The sequence below is a fragment of the Triturus cristatus genome, chromosome 8 (genome assembly GCF_964204655.1).
Source record: "Triturus cristatus chromosome 8, aTriCri1.1, whole genome shotgun sequence".
Lineage (NCBI taxonomy): Eukaryota > Metazoa > Chordata > Amphibia > Caudata > Salamandridae > Triturus > Triturus cristatus.
In genome coordinates this window covers 219,526,217-219,548,416 of record NC_140591.1, presented here as the reverse complement: position 1 = coordinate 219,548,416, position 22,200 = coordinate 219,526,217, and the positions used below count along the sequence as shown (strand labels likewise).

The 22,200-nt window shown below is 43.4% G+C and overlaps 1 protein-coding gene across 3 annotated transcripts in view; it reads right to left on the bottom strand.

The window, feature by feature from the left end:
• The window catches only part of CEP295 (centrosomal protein 295), a 510,218-nt gene that overhangs the window by 373,692 nt on the left and 114,326 nt on the right, over positions 1–22,200 (bottom strand). For all 3 annotated transcript variants that reach the window (XM_085621392.1, XM_085621393.1, XM_085621394.1), the window contains exon 16: positions 9,684–9,790. In XM_085621392.1, the coding sequence (XP_085477518.1) occupies positions 9,684–9,790 (107 nt within the window). The remainder of the gene's footprint in view (positions 1–9,683; positions 9,791–22,200) is intronic.

Here is a 22,200-nt window from a genome sequence, read left to right as displayed (position 1 = left end):
TCTATAGCATCACACAAACAATTCCTCTGAAAAGCAAACAGTATTTTTTCAGACTTAACAGGCTCAAACTAAAAAGACAACAAGCATACGGATCATTTTTAGCTTTCAGTTGGGAGTGAGAGTGGAGAATAATACAGATGGATTCAAGCACAAACCAATGTCAGGCTTTGAAAGGAATGCACAACAGAGGAGAACAGACTTCTAAAGTATGCCCTAGCTGCTTACAAAGCCATATTTCTAAAGAGGTGCGGAGGACTGAAAAAATAAACAAATTAAGAAAGTGGAAAAAAGAAAGAAATCATGTCTAGACCTATCCATTCAATAAACATAAGACTTTATTAAACCTAAAAGCATGAGGTGCCCTATGGCTAACAGCTTCTATAATGAACGTAAGCCCTAGGAATGTATTGATTTGTGGAGTTTGATAATGCCAGCATATCAACAAGAAAGTTGAACGTTGCTTAGACAAGACGAACAGGAGTGGAATTGCAATAGGCTTTGCTAAGAGGTAGGTTTTCAAGAGCCTGTGCATGATAAGTCAGTGGTATAACAAAGGAGTTCTGGAATCTTATTCTATAGACACCAACCAGTTGCCAATTACGACGGCACTATATGTGGATGAACAAAGAGTTAAGACAAACTAGAGTCAATGAGTAGGGTGGAAAAGTGTCCGATGCTCCTGAGATAGCCAGGACCAGGCTTTTGAACTGGTTTATGAAAAAGATGTGACTGATAAGATTTTTCTTGGAAGGGAAGTGGTTGAAGGTTTGGACAAATGTGATCCTGAAAAGATCATCTGAGGAGTGTACAAGCAGCCAGATTTCAAACTATGTGGATTTACTGAATGCTTCAGTTAGACAGGCAGGAGTCTCATTGCATGAATCCAGAATGGCCTTGGCCATGCACATGGTGGCATTTTATTATTTTATAAAGTGAAGGCAAGATCAAATTTCTTTTGCAGTGAATCTTGCTAATGCACTGGACGTGATCTTGGGTTATGCATATACCTTCAACCAAATGAAATTCCAAAGATCTTTCACTGACGGAAGAAGTGACTTTAGACTGTCGTCACTCTATAGTTGAAAATGTGATTTGAAAAAGACTGAAAGTCAGCCATATGTTTCAGGAAGATATCAAAAAGAAGGCTATGATAGAAAGAAGTTGAGAGGAACTGCATTGGACATAGAATAGAAATAAACAAGCTGTGTATGAGTACACAAGGGACACTCTACTTGAACAGAAGACATTGGTTCCTGTGGACACTTAGTGAATGATAAATATATATCAGCGCAATCGCAATTAATATTGAAACCTTGCTTTTATGTCACAAAGAGTCACAATCCATGCTGATAGGTTTCACTTGGGGCACTATGCACTGTGACTATATTATATAAATTACCTGGTTTCTCTACATACTTTGTTATATGTCTTTTCTGTCTCTGACAGCTCTTTACCTCTGATTAATTGTGATTGCGCTGATATATATTTAATTATCAATCACTGAGTGCCCACAGGAACCACTGTCTTTTGTTCAATCGTAATAAACAAGCCATCACCAAAAACAAGAGTTTATGCTTTTTCTACAAGCTAAAGAAATTCTGCAAAGGATGGACAGGCCTATCACTGTAATGTCATCTGGTTAAAGCAAGAATAAAGCTAGTGTTGCCTGTCTGCTTGCAGTAAAAGGATTCTAGGCGATCTAACATTCCTAAGATATCAGCTGCACCTGAAATCTTCCAGTACTCAGACCGTCACTTAAGAGCAGCACCAATTCTGCACTTCTCATTAGGAAGTGCATGGACCTGGTGGGCCTTATCCCTATAAACAACCAAAACCCTCAGTGGTAGGGACAATTGCGCAGAGAAATGATGAGTCAATTAGTCTATCAATACAAACCCTTGCTACAGGTTAACAATACGACGACCACCAACATCGTAATATAGGCTAACAAAAGTTAACCACAAGCATCAACAAGTTTGGAAACCGAGCAAAAGGGTTACTAAAAAGTCAACAAACATGTGAAAGTGCGAGTGCACATCAAACGAAATATCTCAAATTAAATTCCAGGTTTTCATATTTTGTCTTTATTTCTTGTAAGAAACTTCTTCGATGCAAGCCCACTGCCAGCCAACACGTGTTTCGTCCTGACTTAATAGGTCACGGACTTCATCAGGGCTGGAGACAAAGAAATAACCAAGTTTCATAAGGAGGATGCTTAATGTAACAGCAGAAAGTAAAAAAACAAAATAACATCAAGCACTAAGGCAAAATATGTAGCTATTTAAGCATTACAAAACCTAATAGGTAAACATCGTGGTTGGAGCAAACATTGTAAAGTATAAGGTCAACAACGTTTAAGGTTTGTAAATTGTGTATAGAGGAAAGAAGGGAAACTACAGAAAAAAGGTGCTAATTATAAGAGGAGAGAGAGGACCCAGTGAACTAAGTACCAGTAGTTATGAAATAAAGTAGAAGTTATCTGAACATAAGTATAGTCTAGTAAAAATAAAAATAAGAATAAATACGGAGAAATAATAATAATGGAAAGAAAACAAGTGAAGCTAGAGACCCGTGCTATAATACAAGCACATAATGTGAGTAAGAGAAACCATACGAAAGAAAACTGCCAAAAAAGTGAAGCTAACCACCAGTGAGAAGTACTCTCTAAAAAACCTGTACACGAAATGTATTACAAAAGACTCACCATAATGGTATTATCAGTCTACAAATATTATTAGTCCAGGAGCCAAGGACATAGCGATCGCGACCTGCAGGTAAATTTAATATTTCAATATTCAGTCCAACTAACTAAAATATTATAAACCAGACTAAGTAAGTGTAAGAGACATACCAATCAAAATTCGAACTGACGGCTCCAATCCAATAGTATTCAAAATAAACCAGGTCAGTCGATGCAATTATTCAGTGGTAGGTGTCATTCAAGTAACCTAAAACAAAAATTAAACTAATTTCCACGTTGTCAGCCAGTATACGAGCGTAAATGCCTACCAATCTCAACAGAACGTTACTAATATATCAACTTCATAGGCGCTAATGTAAACATACTAAAATCTAAGAGCTAATGTTAAACTGATAACCAAGTCTCACGTTCAAATTACGAATAGACCCAAGAACCGTATACAATAGTCATCATTCGTATATACTCATAAATACCTGAAAGTGAAGCGAAGGGTCCAATATCTTGACCACTCGTGTTATGTTCCGGTGTCTGCAATGGGCGCCATGTTCGAGTAGGAATATATAGACTATCTGATGACGGACTATATGGTTATGTGAAACCTCCTTGAATAGGCGCCATATTGGACCAGTAATAAAGTTAAGTCAATAGAAATAGTCAATAGAAATCAGTAGCCGAAACACTGAGTGTAACACTCAAAGTCGTACGTAATTTAACCGGGCGTCTGTATTTAAGCGCCATCATGGATAGGGATCAACCTACATCGAACAGATTCAAAATACGCGCCATCTTTCAAGGGCTAAAAAGCCCCTCGCGTATATGGAAAAATTATTAATAGTATAAAAGATCACTAAACCGACCTCAAAAAAGGAAACCCTATACCTAACAAGTAAAGTTTTGGACTATTTATCCGGGCGTCTGTATTTAAGCGCCATCTTGGATAGGAATCAACCTACTACAAGAAAAATCAAAATACGCGCCATTTTATAAGGGCTTAGAAGTCCTTCGCGTGTATGGAAAAGTTATTGATAATATATATGTCGCTAAACCGACCTCAAAAAGGTTATTCTTTACCTGACAAGTAAAGTTTTGAGTCAAAAATAAATTCAGTAAATAAGGAAAAACCAGTGAAAGAGTAAATAAACGAAAAAGAAGTTAAGAAAATAGATAACAGTAACCAAAGCGACCCCACCTTAGTAAAAATTCTGTAAGAAAAGGCATACATTTACAAGATTCAAATAGTATACAGTACTTATTCAATTAATGAGTGTTACATTTATACAAAAGTATACAATTATCTGGTAAAGCTAGGTAAGGCATAAGGAGAGGAATACATCATAAATCTCCAAAAGCGTGCCACAATATAAGTACAGTAATTTACAAAAGCAGTTTGGATTCAACTTCACAACCTTAAAGTGCCATTAAATGGGAATGATTGGAGTACTACCATAAAGTTAAGTACCCAAGAAATACTGTAATTCATTCTCAATATTAATTCCCATCTTAACCGCATGCAACCTCAAGATCCAACGAGCTTCAGTCTGCCGCAGCTTTAATTCTCGGTTACCACCTCTAATGTCATTTGATACTGATTCCAGTGCATGAAATTTAAAGCTCTGTTGTTGATTTTGCTCTGAGCATTCTAATGCATGGTGTACTATTGGGTATCTATCATCCATATTTTTCAACGCTCTAAAGTGTTCTGCAATACGGGTTTTGAGATTTCTAACTGTACTACCCACATAAATCATGGAACATTTACAAATGATAACATAAATCACATACTTCGTATTGCAATTAATGTACTCGGTGATGTGAAATTTTCTAGATCCATTATAAGAAAATTCTTTTGTTCCAGACAAGGCATGTTTGCACATGCTACAGTCTCCACATTTATGGAAACCCAAACTTCTGCTTTGGAGCCAGGACATAGTAGCCACATTTTTCTTTGGATAACTTGGGCTAACCATATTCCGAATAGATAAACCCTTCCGGTAAGCAAGACTAGGGTAGTTGGTCAATATTTTGCTAAGATCAGAATCTGATGTCAGAAGTTTCCAATGACGTTTAAGTATATTGAACACTTTGTGGGACCAAGGGTGAAAATTCGTAATCATTCTCACTTGATGTTCTTGTTTATCATCAGGGTTATGATATGTTTTCAAAGTATCGTTTCTATTTAGTTGATTTGCTCGTCTTTTTGCTCTATTGATTATATCTTTATCATATCCCCTGTTCAAAAATCTAACTTCAATATCATTCGCATTTTTAATAAAATCAATGTCCTTACTACAGTTGCGGCGTGCTCTGTGAAATTCTCCATAGGGAATAGAATTTATTTGCGTCCTAGGATGAGCACTCGCTGCGTGCAGTACTGAGTTGCAAGCTGTCTCTTTTCTGTGCATACGGCTGTAAATGCACATATCTTCAACAAAAAGTTCAACATCTAGGAACACGATTCTATGTTTACTGTGAGTCATCGTGAATTTCATATTAAATGGGTTGCTGTTAAGGTGTTCAAAAAAACTATTCAGTTCATCAATGCTCCCTGTCCAGATTAAAAGACAGTCATCTATGTAGCGGCCAAGGAACACAATATATTCCTGCCAGCTGGCACCGGAAGGGCCCCAGATATGCCCCGCCTCGAACCACCCCATAAAGAGGCAGGCAAAGGACGGCGCAAATCTGGAACCCATCGCAGTACCGCACGTTTGTTGGTACCACTCTCCCCCAAATAGAAATACATTGTGTTCTAAAATCAGTCTAGACATGTCAATTATCATTTGCGAGTGTTCCAAGAATTCAACTGGTCTTTTATCCAGATAATAGCGTAATGCTTGTAGTCCTTGCTCATGTGCAATGTTGGTGTAAAGAGACACCACATCTAATGTGACTAAAGTCATAGATTCATCCCATGTGATGTCCATTAGTGTGTTGAGAATGTGTTTTGTGTCTCGAATGGTTGATGGTAAATTGTGGACATATGGTTGTAGGAAAGTGTCCACAAATTCAGAGATGCGTTCGGTTGGTCCACCGATACCCGACACAATTGGTCTGCCGGGGGGTGAAGTAGCATTTTTATGTATTTTAGGCACTGTATACAGACAAGGGAATCTAGCTGGCAGGAATATATTGTGTTCCTTGGCCGCTACATAGATGACTGTCTTTTAATCTGGACAGGGAGCATTGATGAACTGAATAGTTTTTTTGAACACCTTAACAGCAACCCATTTAATATGAAATTGACGATGACTCACAGTAAACATAGAATCGTGTTCCTAGATGTTGAACTTTTTGTTGAAGATATGTGCATTTACAGCCGTATGCACAGAAAAGAGACAGCCTGCAACTCAGTACTGCACGCAGCGAGTGCTCATCCTAGGACGCAAATACATTCTATTCCCTATGGAGAATTTCACAGAGCACGCCGCAACTGTGGTAAGGACATTGATTTTATTAAAAATGCGAATGATATTGAAGTTAGATTTTTGAACAGGGGATATGATAAAGATATAATCAATAGAGCAAAAAGACGAGCAAATCAACTAAATAGAAACGATACTTTGAAAACATATCATAACCCTGATGATAAACAAGAACATCAAGTGAGAATGATTACGAATTTTCACCCTTGATCCCACAAAGTGTTCAATATACTTAAACGTCATTGGAAACTTCTGACATCAGATTCTGATCTTAGCAAAATATTGACCAACTACCCTAGTCTTGCTTACCGGAAGGGTTTATCTATTCGGAATATGGTTAGCCCAAGTTATCCAAAGAAAAATGTGGCTACTATGTCCTGGCTCCAAAGCAGAAGTTTGGGTTTCCATAAATGTGGAGACTGTAGCCTGTGCAAACATGCCTTGTCTGGAACAAAAGAATTTTCTTATAATGGATCTAGAAAATTTCACATCACCGAGTACATTAATTGCAATACGAAGTATGTGATTTATGTTATCATTTGTAAATGTTCCATGATTTATGTGGGTAGTACAGTTAGAAATCTCAAAACCCGTATTGCAGAACACTTTAGAGCGTTGAAAAATATGGATGATAGATACCCAATAGTACACCATGCATTAGAATGCTCAGAGCAAAATCAACAACAGAGCTTTAAATTTCATGCACTGGAATCAGTATCAAATGACATTAGAGGTGGTAACCGAGAATTAAAGCTGCGGCAGACTGAAGCTCGTTGGATCTTGAGGTTGCATGCGGTTAAGATGGGAATTAATATTGAGAATGAATTACAGTATTTCTTGGGTACTTAACTTTATGGTAGTACTCCAATCATTCCCATTTAATGGCACTTTAAGGTTGTGAAGTTGAATCCAAACTGCTTTTGTAAATTACTGTACTTATATTGTGGCACGCTTTTGGAGATTTATGATGTATTCCTCTCCTTATGCCTTACCTAGCTTTACCAGATAATTGTATACTTTTGTATAAATGTAACACTCATTAATTGAATAAGTACTGTATACTATTTGAATCTTGTAAATGTATGCCTTTTCTTACAGAATTTTTACTAAGGTGGGGTCGCTTTGGTTACTGTTATCTATTTTCTTAACTTCTTTTTCGTTTATTTACTCTTTCACTGGTTTTTCCTTATTTACTGAATTTATTTTTGACTCAAAACTTTACTTGTCAGGTAAAGAATAACCTTTTTGAGGTCGGTTTAGCGACATATATATTATCAATAACTTTTCCATACACGCAAAGGACTTCTAAGCCCTTATAAAATGGCGCGTATTTTGATTTTTCTTGTAGTAGGTTGATTCCTATCCAAGATGGCGCTTAAATACAGACGCCCGGATAAATAGTCCAAAACTTTACTTGTTAGGTATAGGGTTTCCTTTTTTGAGGTCGGTTTAGTGATCTTTTATACTATTAATAATTTTTCCATATACGCGAGGGGCTTTTTAGCCCTTGAAAGATGGCGCGTATTTTGAATCTGTTCGATGTAGGTTGATCCCTATCCATGATGGCGCTTAAATACAGACGCCCGGTTAAATTACGTACGACTTTGAGTGTTACACTCAGTGTTTCGGCTACTGATTTCTATTGACTATTTCTATTGACTTAACTTTATTACTGGTCCAATATGGCGCCTATTCAAGGAGGTTTCACATAACCATATAGTCCGTCATCAGATAGTCTATATATTCCTACTCGAACATGGCGCCCATTGCAGACACCGGAACATAACACGAGTGGTCAAGATATTGGACCCTTCGCTTCACTTTCAGGTATTTATGAGTATATACGAATGATGACTATTGTATACGGTTCTTGGGTCTATTCGTAATTTGAACGTGAGACTTGGTTATCAGTTTAACATTAGCTCTTAGATTTTAGTATGTTTACATTAGCGCCTATGAAGTTGATATATTAGTAACGTTCTGTTGAGATTGGTAGGCATTTACGCTCGTATACTGGCTGACAACGTGGAAATTAGTTTAATTTTTGTTTTAGGTTACTTGAATGACACCTACCACTGAATAATTGCATCGACTGACCTGGTTTATTTTGAATACTATTGGATTGGAGCCGTCAGTTCGAATTTTGATTGGTATGTCTCTTACACTTACTTAGTCTGGTTTATAATATTTTAGTTAGTTGGACTGAATATTGAAATATTAAATTTACCTGCAGGTCGCGATCGCTATGTCCTTGGCTCCTGGACTAATAATATTTGTAGACTGATAATACCATTATGGTGAGTCTTTTGTAATACATTTCGTGTACAGGTTTTTTAGAGAGTACTTCTCACTGGTGGTTAGCTTCACTTTTTTGGCAGTTTTCTTTCGTATGGTTTCTCTTGGTTTAAGAGACATTTTACTCACATTATGTGCTTGTATTATAGCACGGGTCTCTAGCTTCACTTGTTTTCTTTCCATTATTATTATTTCTCCGTATTTATTCTTATTTTTATTTTTACTAGACTATACTTATGTTCAGATAACTTCTACTTTATTTCATAACTACTGGTACTTAGTTCACTGGGTCCTCTCTCTCCTCTTATAATTAGCACCTTTTTTCTGTAGTTTCCCTTCTTTCCTCTATACACAATTTACAAACCTTAAACGTTGTTGACCTTATACTTTACAATGTTTGCTCCAACCACGATGTTTACCTATTAGGTTTTGTAATGCTTAAATAGCTACATATTTTGCCTTAGTGCTTGATGTTATTTTGTTTATTTACTTTCTGCTGTTACATTAAGCATCCTCCTTATGAAACTTGGTTATTTCTTTGTCTCCAGCCCTGATGAAGTCCGTGACCTATTAAGTCAGGACGAAACACGTGTTGGCTGGCAGTGGGCTTGCATCGAAGAAGTTTCTTACAAGAAATAAAGACAAAATATGAAAACCTGGAATTTAATTTGAGATATTTCGTTTGATGTGCACTCGCACTTTCACATGTTTGTTGACTTTTTAGTAACCCTTTTGCTCGGTTTCCAAACTTGTTGATGCTTATCCCTATAAAGACTATTCCAACAAATTCCAAAACCAAAATTAAGGCCTAAAGGCCAAGAATATCAAACCACTCAAGTAACACTGTATAATGCATGAATTGCTTTGTCTCTGTAACTAGCTTCCTGAGGTTTCCAACGTTTATACCTCCCCAAAATGTTTTTGAAGTGTATGAAATACAGCATATCACACAAAAAAAAAAAAACATACATGAAAAATAAGTTAAAATCACAATACAAATTTACGTATAGAATACATTTGAAATACATTTCATTTACACTTTAAGTTAATATTGTTCTTCAAACATGGAAAGCATTTATCCTGTTTCATACTTCCACATAATTAAAAGTTGGGAACAAGGAAAAATGTAACTATGAAAAAAAGAGCTGGCCCAGATGCAACAAATCATTTGTGACAAAGTGACCCTTTGAGTTCAGGTACTCATACAACATAAACTCACAATAGCACACATTTAAATAACTGCGAAAAGATTAACTCCTCTGTACCTGTCGATGCCGCTCAGCTGTCATTCTTACTCTGGCTGCTTTTTCCTGCGGATGAAGCAATATTGAATCTCCAGCCACAACTGTTGTGTCAACAACTTCTGGAGGCTCTGACCAAGAAATAACAAAGTTTCAGTTTCTGTGTTGATTGTGAAATGCACACCATTATACAACAAACAAGAACATTTTAAAAATCAGATTCACAGCATAATCCTCTTGGCACAGTTTCTTTTTTTTTCATTTGGCAATCAAATGTATTTCAAATGTATAAAAATGTGTGAACATCATAAAGTTACAAAATGCATGCGGGTAAACCAAGAAAGTAGGTTTGTAGCGAGATAATTTGTTTTGCAAAAGCCACTTTTAGCAGGAAAATTCTCCTGTCAATTCTTTTTTTAAATTTAAAGCTGTTAACTGTGTAAACCTAGACTAGCTGAATTTAATTTCTTAACATTCCTATACAAAAAATACTGATTAGCACAATAGTAAATGTGAGGATCTGGGTGTACTGCATGATATGACTGTGGGGCCCTATTATGGAGTACACTCACAGATACCATCCTGGGTCCAGTCAGTATTGTTTACTTTTTATGTCAAACCTGTATATCTGTGGCTGCAATCATTAAGACTTGGCAAAGGAACTGTGTGTAAAGTATTTAACAGCACCAAACAGAATAAGAAAATCACTCGCCAATAAAACGACGAAAAAACAATTTATAAAAATAGAACACATTTTTATGAATTTTTAGAGACCTTGATCGTCAAAATCCACTAGAGGATTCCATAGATACAGATTTTAGAAGCCTTTATTACTTTTAAACGCAACCGCACGTCCCTTCGAAGCCAAGCTACTTCTGGGGCACCTGGGCTGTGGTGGGATTTCTCAGATCTACCGTACACTCATTAGCAACTTGCCTGGCTCGCTGGATCACCTACGGACCAGGTGGGAGGCCAGTTGAGGAAGAAGACTGGTGCAATGCCCCCGATGGCCCCCTGTGAGCTCACCACCTCCTCCAAACTGAGACTTATTGAGATTAATTATCTATATGCAGTTTATCTTTCACCGTTTCGCGTGCTAGAGCGAAATTGCGACATACTTCCAATTGCCATTGGTGTGAAACCACTCAAGCCGATTTCTATCACATGGTATGGACCTGCACAGCGATTCCGCTGTACTGGGCAAATGTAATCCAGGATAATGCAGAGGTGTTGGGATGGGAGGTTCCCCTTTCCCCCAAGATGGTCATGTTGGGGGTATTCGAAGGCACTGGGCGTACAAGGGCGGAGAAAGCATTCCTGGGCAAAACCCTCCTAGTGGCAAAACTGGACATTGCTGCGGGTTGGATGTCTCCTGGCTCTCCTAGATGGAGGCGGGGGTGCACTGGTGCGCGCAGCAGGAATGTGTGGTATTTGAAGCCTGTGGCTGTCCTCAGAAACATGGGCGGGTATGGGGGAAATGGCTTGGTCAACTGGCTTAACTAGATATGGGGTTGTTTCGGGGACCTCTTTTGTAAGTTTGCTTCTCTATGTCTACTCAATGCCTTACCGTGAGCAGACTGTATGCCTCCTTCAATTCCATAACTGTGTGTGCTTAATGTTGTGTTCTATGGGCCCGGTTGGGCTGAAATGCAGTAAAGTTTATCCCAAAAAAAATGCAACCACAAACGTGCACTGGTCAACAAAAGTTTGCAAACTTTTCAAAAGTTTGAAATATATGCAGCGAGTACTCCAGCCCAGGTTGGGTGACCAAATCCGGCAGGGAAAAGGTCTAAGGGGGCAGGTAGGATACTTTAGACAGTTACCTGGCCACCAGAGCATTTTCTAATCAAGTTTCAAACTTTACAGGACGATCGTCCCAAACTTCAATAGAGTGCGCCTGATGACAAGGGACACAGGCAAAGAGGATCAAAAGGATGCTCCGGGTCTTGGTGTGGCCGATGGTGGTCTCGCTCTGTGGTGGTCCCTTGGTCCATGGGTGATGTGGAGCGCCTTTGACCACAGAGGTCGGGGTCCCTCGAAGACCTCTACATTGCAGTAGCCGAACCGATGCTGCACTACTGCTCTTGCTGCACTACGGTTGGATACAAGACATTTGGTGGGTGCTGGTGTCTCTTAGATGCAACGAAAAAGAACTCTGATAGCACTGTTGGGTCATGCAGACACAGGTGCAGGATTTGGTTAACTCTGGTAGTGGCAACATGTCTGCAATGGCTAACAACTCGTCTGTTTGGGCTCTTGTAACCCTGAAGCTAGTCCCAGGTGATCAGTCGACTGGTCTTGGAGTCATTGCTGTGGGTGATGTTTTCCCCACGTCAGGAGCCGTAGTCAGAGTCCCAATCTCATTAGGCCAAAAGTGCAGCAGGTACAGTTCTCTCAATGGTGCAGCCTTTTTTGCGCAGCTCAAAGGCAGCAGGGCAGTCCATCTTCAAATGTTTCTTCTTCTCCATTGTGAAATGAGGGGCATGGTGCCAGCGGTGCCATATATGTCACATAAAAGAGCAATGGGCTACTGGGTCCCCTACTTCCTAGTGACAAGAGTCCTGCGATGAGTCCTCGACAGCTTCAGAAACCTCCGACTCACACATCTCGTTCAAGGATCAACGCACACAGCAGGTCAAACCCTGGACCCTATTTTCTCCTCCAACACGATCACCACTACCCACACGACCCTGCTCACATGGTACGATCACTACATCCAACATTACAAGATACCCACCAACCAAGCCATCCCACCATAAAAAACCTAAGCACCATCAAGACACTGCAGCAAAATATCTGAAGAAAGCTGAATCCAAGACCCAACAGGAAAACCAATCCAGCCACATTGGGAAAATCTATGTCAACACCAACCTCTTCAATAAATGGCTCGCCAACCGCATAGTTAGCACCAGACTAAAGACCTTCAAAAATAACAAACGGGCCAACTGGTACATGAACAACTTTAGAGAGTACAAGCGTCAGTGTAAACAACTTGAGATAATATGGAGACTTGACAAAAACATCACTGCAAGATCCACAAACAACGTCGTCCTCAACCTCTACTTTTACTACGAGATGCAAAGAAAAAGGCCTTAACTCTCAGACTCAAAGCCTGCTCCAACAACAGCAAAGAACTCTTCACCATTGTCAAGGAGATATCCAATTCCGCAGCTGCCAACATCATCATCATCATCCCATCCCAAGCACTCTGCAATGACCTCTCAATCTTTTTTCAACAGAAGATTGGCAAGATGTACAACACATTCGACACACAGCATACCGATTCAAACTCCCCCAACCAGTCGGACACCTCCTTCATCGTCAAACAGCAGCAAAGCAATTGGAAGCCCCTCTCAAACAAAGAAACTACCACCCTAATGAACACCCTCCCCACTCAGGAGCCTCATTAGATCCATGCCCCAACTTCATATACAACCTTGGAAGAACCATCATCTCCCACACGCTCACCACTATCATCAACACCTCCATACCACTGCACCTTCCTGTCTTGCTGGAAAAAAGCAGCAGTCAACATCCTATTGGAAGAAACCAACAGTGGACCCAAATACCATCAGCAGCTACCTACAGACCCATCTCGCACCTGCCTTTTCCAGCTAAAGTCATTGAGAAAGCTATAAACTCCTACACAGCTGTCAATCAGACTTTTGTACCAAGCACAGCACAGAGACAGCCTTCACTGGGGTCACCAGTTACATCATAAGTGTGGGAAGCTGGCTTTGTATATGTGCGCCACTAGGTGGTTAAACGGTGCACAGAGTCCAGAGATTTTCCAGAAGTGTACAGGGCTCAATTCAAACCCAAAGTGCTCTATTAGTGGTAGTGTGTGCGAGCAGCCTTAGGCCTAAAACGGAATAGTGTAAGAAAAGTATCGCACAACACAGACCAATTACTGACACAGACTCAAAAAGGAGATCCACACAAATTTTTATTAAAATAAGCTTTAAGTTTTATTTTAAGACTAAGATCTTCACAATAAGGTAAGTAAGTTTTACATGTTACAGGAAAAATACTTAAGACTTTCAAAAGTCGACACTTTTGCAATTTTCAAAGATTTCAAGGTTATCCTATGAGGAAAACAATAATTCAGTTATATAGGCGGGGGGGGGGTGGGTCGGAGAGACCACCCAGGGGGGCCTCCACACTGTACGAAGTAGCCGAGCGCTGCTGAGAAGCCTCCTAGGAGAGGTCCTTCTCCTATACCATACTAGCACAGTAACCCCACCACACAGGACTCGAGGATGTTTATCAAGACGAGCAATTCTTTATCAGCATTTAGGAAGTTACGGTTATCAATATATACAAGGGGGGAATCGAGAGATCCGCAAGAGTCTCAAAGTCTTTGGTCGGGACGGGGTAGCGAGACAGTCTTTAGTAGCAGCTGGGTACGAGGGTACCTTAGGCCCAGTTCTTGACCTCAAGCTGGAGGGACTCCGGGTCTCGGAGTGGTCGAGCCGCGACGGCGTCAGCAGGGCTCTGGCGGAAGTTTCAGCGAGGTTGGGCCGCGACAGCGTCAGCAGGGCTCCGATGTTCCGTGAGGTTCCTTGTCTCAATAAGGTGGAGCCGCGACGCAGTCAGCAGGGCTCGTGGTAGTGTCAGCAAGAGTTCTTCTCCGTAGGGTCAGCCGCGATTCCATCAGCAGGGCTCTTGACTCCGGGATACAACTACTGTCCCATTGCGGGGTTGCCCCAGATATAGGTCTGGAGCCCTATGATGTCCGGACCCTTGCGCCTGGGGGGGGCGGAGAGGCCGGGCTGGGAGAGGCCAGACGCCCAGCGGGAGAGGCGCCAGGCCCGGGGAGGCCGGAGGACGATCGCACCTAGGTGTTGAGGGACAGCGGGGGTCCCATCGAAACTCTCCTCCTCCGGGAGTGGTGAAGTGGCCATGCGGTGCCCCAGGCCAGATCTTGGTGCCTCGATGTCGGAGCTTCGCTGGGGCCGAGGCCGGAGGGAGCTGGGCTGCGTGGGCTGGTGCGTGGAGCAAGCATGGGGGGGGGACCCCGAAGGGATGAGGGGTCTCTGTGCGACCTGGAAAAGGGGGCCGCTGCGGCGGGTGTAGAAAAACGGGTACAATCCAAAGGGGGCCTTGAAGGGAGGAGGGGTCCCTGGCGGCCTGAGAGGGCGGCCCGTGTAGGCCGGTGCGGGGGACGAGCACAATCCAAGAGGGTTAAGACCACGCCACGAGGCCGGGTCCAACAGTCAGCAAGGGGCAAGCTTCAGGTAAGTACCAAAACTGCACCATCAGCGGCACAGGGGCAGCCGGGTGCAGAGGACAAAATCGGAGTTTGGCCCAATGCACTTCAATAGAGACTGGGGGTGCTCAAAGTCACACTGCTTTCAGGTAGGTAACTTGGTTGCAGGGGTCAAGCTTTGGGGGTAAGAGCAAGCACTAGGGCCACAAAACAGCACCAAATATACACCACCAGCGGGCACAGGGGCAGCAGGGTGCATATACACCGTTGTGTGCTCAATGCTTTTCAATTGAAAACTTGCTTCAGACAAACAGGCTGCAGGTGTTGCACAGAAGGCTGCAGGAGGGAGACCAGAGACAGCCGAGGTAAGTAGAGATGTAGGGGGTCGTAGGGGCACCTTCGGTTCAGCTCACCTTGGCTCAGGGGTTTCAAATGCAGTGGTGTCCTTAGACGTCGGATTCTTCTTACCGGAGCTGGTCAGGGGGCCTCGGAATCTAGGCTGCAGGCATCATCGTGGGGTCCAGGAGGGGTCAGCCAATACTGGACTGGAGGTCAGTATCGCTGGGGAACCAGTTATTGGTCAGTGGTCCACCTGGACATGGACTGGAGGTGTGGGGTGCAGAGTGGGCGGGACTCACGAATCCGGATGGCACCAGAGTCCATTGTGTAGGTTTCTGGGGGACAGACCCGCTGTCCTCTGGAGTCTCTGGTCTTTGTCGAAGAGCAGGCAGTCTTCCTTGGCTTCTGGAAGTTGCTGCCTGTAGGGCAGGCGTCGTCTTTTGCAGGGTCTTTGAAGATGGTGAGAGGCCGGTAGAGCTGGGGCAAAGTCATTCGGCGTCTTCAGGCTTCACTGCAGTCTTATTCGTCCTTCGGTCAGCAGGAACTAGTGGGGGAGCCACCTAAAGACTAAATTTAGGGGTGTTTTAGGGGAGTGACAGGTAGGGCCAATGGGCACTTTACTTAGGGTGTCTACACCCTCAATTATGCCACCATCCTGTGGGGGGTGGGGGGTGATAATCCTAGCCCAGTATTGAGCTGTCTCCCCATCTTCACGATGATAGGGACTGAAAGATGTGCTTCCCCTCACCTCCCCCACCTTAGGGGTGGAGTTGGCAGAGGTGGGCACCCCTTCTATTCTCCTGAGATTTCCCGCCAGTTCTCCCACTTAAAGTGGGGGTGTAAACCAGGGGCTACCATCTGCGACTAGCAGCAGAGGCTGGGGGTGCATTACAAAGGCGGCAGGCCTTTGCAGCTTCCTTCTTCGAGCACTGGCCCATCCTGAGGAACATGGTGTGACACCTCGGCCCAGGATGTGCATAGTTTCTGCTCCCAGAGAACAGGGTCGCTCTACCCAAGGGGTCCAGAAACATGAGGAGTGGTGGTGGCTAGCTGCCTACAGCCGGTCAGAGACCACACCAGGGTTGGTAGGTTTTCAGGGGGTATCCCTGAGGTGCCCTCTGAGTACATGTTTTAACAAATCTCACACTGGCATCAGTGGGAATTTATTGGAAGGTGTAGTTTGGGACCAAACACTCCTGTATTCAGTGAAAGCATCATGGTGCCGTGGAACTCGAGTTGGCGAGTTTCCAGCCCATGTACTCTCTATTGCTTCGCTAGCCATTACAATATAAAGGAATGGACCCCTATATTGTAGGGGCATATCTGCTCTTGCAGATATGCCCTCACCTGTGGTATAGTACACCCTACCTTATGGCTGTAACGCCTGCTAGAGGGGTGATTTACCTATACGTTCAGGCAGTGATGGCTGGCATGGCACCACCCAAGCAGGGTGCCATGTTGACTGTCATTTTCTCCCACATAGCGGCATGCAAGCTGCAGGGGCAGTGACATGGTCCCAGGGACTCTCTTTAGAATCAGTTTCTTCAACCCTCGGTACCCAGGGTACTACTTACTAGGGACTTACAGGGGATAGAAGTCCCAATTGGAGATATGTTCTTAGGGAAGAATCACTTGCACAGAGGGACCTGGATGGTAGGGACCCTGTGCACTACAATTGAAACCATATCAAAATAAGGCAAAAAGTGGGGACTAACTGTGAAAAAGTGGCTCTGTATATACTGATCCCAAATTGGTATAGAGTGTACAGCGTCCACAGTCCCCAGAGGTTTGGCAGAGGCTAAAGTTAGGTATAACCTTACTCTCTAAAGTGGTAGCTTGGTCGAGCAGTAAGGCAGTATCAGAGGACAGTGTAAAGCATTTTTTGTACACACTCAGTCAGCAAATGGTCTCACACACTCAATAACTGAACTCTAGGCCAATGGTTTATATAAAGAATAAATGTTTGTTTTATTTTAGAACCAACAATAGGTATTAAAATATACTTTCTCAGAATGAGATGCTTTATGTAAATACTTTTGCAATATGCAATTGACTTTTGTAGCTAGTAGTTTCAGGTTGTTGCAATAGGCAACCCAGTTTCAAACACAATTCTACATTGAGCTCAATGGATGTTTTAAGTTATTTACAATAGATCACTTTCAGGATTACATTTCCAACTCCAGGACTGGATCGTGATTCAGTCCTGGGACAGTTCTTGGAAACAAGTGAGTAAAGTCGACTTAGTTACGGTTATGATTTTTAGGCAATATTTTGCCATTTTAAAAGTTGACACTTAAAAGAAATTTCATAGAAAACAATCAATGATTCCCTATGGGAGAAAATTCAAGTTACGGGTATGGTATGTTCTCGTTACTTTGGTAATCCACTACTAGGCTCCTAGGCTCAGTACTGGGTCCTCAATTTAAAACAGGTAAGCAACTACGTTTTCAGAGTTGGTAAGATTTTTAAAGAATATTTGTAGTTTGCAAAAATCGACACTTAGAAGAAATTTCACAGAAAAAAGGTCAATGATTTCCTAAGGAAGAAAATTGGGTTAATGGTAAGTGCGGTTGTGAGTATTTTGCAGGGTCAGAGCTGGGCACCAAGATCCAGCACTGGGAGCTCTCCTAATAGCAGGTGAGTATTTTTGTTTTGTTACTCGGTTGATTTTAGGTGACTATTTAAAGTTTTAGAAACTCCACACTTAGAAGAAATTTCAGAGGAAACCAGTCAATATTACCCTATGGAGGATAATTGGGTTATCGGCTTTTGGGTAAGTACTCGACTGGCCGAGTTAGGGTTCCGGGCATAGACTCAGGGGTCTCCCAGGGTCAGGTAAGTACAGTTGTTACACCCTCAGCAGCACAGGGGCAGCCGGGTGCAGAGTGAGTTTGGCCCAATGTTATCCTATAGGAGGCAGGGGGGCCTTGGTTGGTGGCTGCTGACTAGCAGTCCACGCGGCTGTGGGAGCTGGGCTCCTGGTCACTTGCTCAGGGAAAATGGGGAAGTAGATAAGAGTAGAGGTTACACTGCCAGGGCCACTCGGGCGACTGGGTGCAGGGTGCTTTTGAGCCCCCGGGCGCTCAATGGATTTCAATGGGAAAGCTCCTGGATGAACAAAGGCTGCAAGCTCCGGGACGAAGATTCTTCAGGTGCCACCACCACTTCGAGAGGTAAGTTCGGCAGTTGGAGGATAGGTAGGTACCCAGGAGTTTGGCACAGGGGGCCGCAGGGCGCCGGGGTGCCTTTTGGTGTCGAGAAATCTTACCCTCTGTTGATCGTGGTTGGGGGGGTACCTGGTTCTGAGGCTGCAGGCGTCGTCAGGAGCATCGAGGTGAGTCCTTGGGTGCAAGATTCGAGGTCACAGTCGCCGGAGGGGGGGGGGGGGGGGATGGGGGGGGGGGGGGGACATGTCCTCTGGGTCTTTGTTTACTCCGGCACAGGCCAGGCTTGGTGGGTGCAGAGTGTGCAGGGTTCGCGGTTCCGGGCTGATGCTAGGGGTTAGAAGCTGATTTTGAGCAGAGCCTCTGCTCATGGGAGTCACCAGGTGCTTAGAGACAAAAGGTAAGCAGGTCCTCCGGGGTTTGTGAGGTTGCTGGCCACAAGAGGTTCCGGATGTAGCAGGAGCAGGTTTGAGGCTCGACAGGCCGGTAGGGCTGGGGCCAGAGCAGTTGGTGTCTTCCTCTTCTTAGCAGCTGAACGGCAGGTCTTCTTTCTTCTTGCTCTTCTTTGTTTTTAGAAATCTGGAATCTAAAGGAAGGAAGATTCAGGGTGCCCCTAAATACTAGATTTAGGGGCGTTACAGGTAGGTAAAGGGCGGGTGGGTACACTCCTGTGGGAGGGGGGCAGTAGCCTAGTCCTGATTGGGCAGGGCCTCCCATCTTCAAGGTGGCGAGTGCCCGGAGATGTGCTTCACCTCGCCTCCCCCACCTAAGGGGTGGGATTGGCAAGCTGGCACTTCCCCTGTCCTTATTTGGGTTTTCCGGACAGTCTTCCCGCCAGAGTGGGGGCAGAACCTGTGGGGGCCAGTTTGCTGGGTACAGCAAGTGGCCTGGGCAAGCTCACAGAGGCGGCATGCCTTTGAAGCTTCCCCCTGTCCAACCTGGGGGAGGAGACGTAGCACCTAGCCTAGGATGTGCATTGTTGCAGGCCCAGGAGAGCAGGGGGGCTCTCCTACCCTGGGGTCCAGCAACATGTCTGCTGTGTGGCAGCCTAGGCACCCTCCCAGACCAGACGTGGATTGTAGGTTAGGTTTCAGGGGGCATCTCTAAGATGCCCTCTGGGGTGCTTGGTACATAAAATCCCACACTGTCATTAGTGTGGGTTTAATGTGCTGAGAAGTTTGATACTAAACTTCAGTCTTCAGTGTTGCCATTATGGTGCTGTGGAGTTCGTGTTTGACGAGCGCTCAGCACCATGTACTCTTAAATGGCAGCACTGCTCTTACAGTGCCCAGGAATGGACCTGGGTACTGTAGGGGCACAGGGCTCATGCTCCTGTGCCCACACCATTGGCATAGGGCACCCAGCTAGAGGGGTGGCTGATGAATGCCAGGGCAGTGTAGGTGGTGGGCATGGCACACAGGGATGTGTGCCATGTCGACTCTCTGTTTTGTCTTGTACCCAGACACTCAGCCTGCAAGGGCAGTATGTGTGTGTTAGGGTACAGGGCCTCTAAGGGTGGCAAAATGAGTGCTGCAGCCCTTAGAGGCCTTCCCTGGTCACAAGGCCCTGGGTACCTAGGGTACCATGTACCAGGGGCTGACATGTGGCCAGCGTTTGCCAATTTGGTTTTGAGGATTTTAGGGAAGGAACATAGGCCCTGGGCACCTGATTGGCAGGAGTCCAGGGCACACTCAGTCAAAGTACATTCAGCAATTCAGCAAAAAGTGGGGCATACCATGCAAGAAAGATGGCACTTTCTCACACTAACCATGCAAAACAAGCATTTACAATGCAATGGTCTCGGCATTGTTAAAGTTAGAGCTATTGGCATTGCTCATGACATTGTTTTTGTTTTTAAAACATTTAAGGAAACGGCATTGTTATTTACAATGTCAATAGCTTAATCACTCTCAAATGCGAGACCTATTGCATTTGCACCCACACACAGAGCCACCCACACACACACAGAGCCACCCACACACACACAGAGCCACCCACACACACACACACAGCCACCCACACACACAGAGCCACCCACACACACAGAGCCACCCACACACACAGAGCCAGCCACACACACAGAGCCACACACACAGAGCCACACACACAGAGCCACACACACACAAATAGAGCCACCCACACACAAATAGAGCCACCCACACACAAATAGAGCCACCTACACACACAGTTACCCACACACAGACAGCCACCCATGCATAGAGCCACCTACAAAAAAAGCCACCCACACAGGCACACACATAGAGCCTCCCACACACACACAGAGCCACCCACACTTACACAGAGCCACCCACACACACAGCCACACAGTCACACGCACATACATAGTAAACGGTTTAAAAACAAAATATATTTTAACTTTGTTGTGTTTTCTTCTGTTCCCAAAAAATAAAAGCGCCAATTAAAAAGGTAAAAGTAGAATATAAATATTTTACTATTGGTATGCGAAATGTTGAAATTGTATTTTGATAGGTAGGATGTGGTGGAAAAAAGGAAAAACATTTAAAATAAAGAATACCGTTGTATGATACTTCCTACGCGGTCACGAATTAAGAACCCCATAGGATTTGAAAGTTCATCAAATTAAATAAAAAATGGATTCTACTCGTGCAGGCATGTGTAGATGGTATTGTGTCCATTCGAATATTACAAACATGGTAACTAAATAACCAAAATTATTGAAAAATCAATATAACCCCCCAAAAAAAATCGCTTTGAGAAAATGACCCTTTGTTGTGTGTTAACGCATCGCATATATGATTAAAGTCGGGATAATCCCTAAAAAATGTTCCTTTGCACTCATCTTGGGCGTCGTTTCTGCTTCTTCTCTGAACATTGTCAATTCCTAAGAAATTAGGGTTTCAGGTCTCTGGGGTCAATGAAGGCAGCCCGTTTCTAAACGCTCTAAAATTGGCAGAAAAGGAAGCGAAGGCAGCAGACGATCACACATTGCGAGCGTCAACCGAGGACACCGAGCCACCAGGACACAACTATGGGTGAGCAAACTTTCTCTCTCCCAAAGTTGCCACAATTTATGCAAGTACTGCAATTAATAGATTTAGGCAGACAAAATCACCACGTGAGATCTTCAGGTGGAAGTTGGGACTTTCACACATTTTCTGAGTTGTTGGTTGTGAGGGCAAAAAAAACACAGGTCAGTGGCGTTCTAAACAGTTTTAAAGATGTAAGAAAAAGAGCACAATTTTCAGCACCAACTAACACCTGTGAGAAATACTGGCAGTGTGATGGGAAAATTATGCTAGGGTACAAATGCAGTTAAAGCTGAAAAGTCCACGAACTATGCATAGCCAAATAACTACTCAAAACGTTACGGGTGTAATAAAACTGTGCACTCCTCACACAGCAAACAAATTATACCCAGGCTGCAGATGTTTTTTGCTACTGTTCAAACATTTCCGAAACGGGCTTTCAAAAAAATGCCCTCTTCAGTTTTTTACTTTCAAATTGTTGCTCTTTACAGAGACATTTTAAGCGTGGTTTCAGCATTCTAATCCATGCAACAGAGAAACATGGTTAAAACTCCAGCCCTGACAAGGCGTTCAGACAAACTTCGCCCTAAAAAAAATAATCTAAAAAGCAAACCAAGAGAAAAAACAACTTTTGATACATTACGAACACGTAATGAAGGAAACTTGCTACCTACAAAGATTCAATCTACACACTCTCCAGATTCTCAATCGAGCCAGTCAAGCGTGCAAACCGACGCTGTCGCCAGCAAAAGCATTTCCTTTCACCGTGGCAGCCAGAAGCAGGGGAATAAAATGGAAGTGAGCTCGAGTTATGACACCGA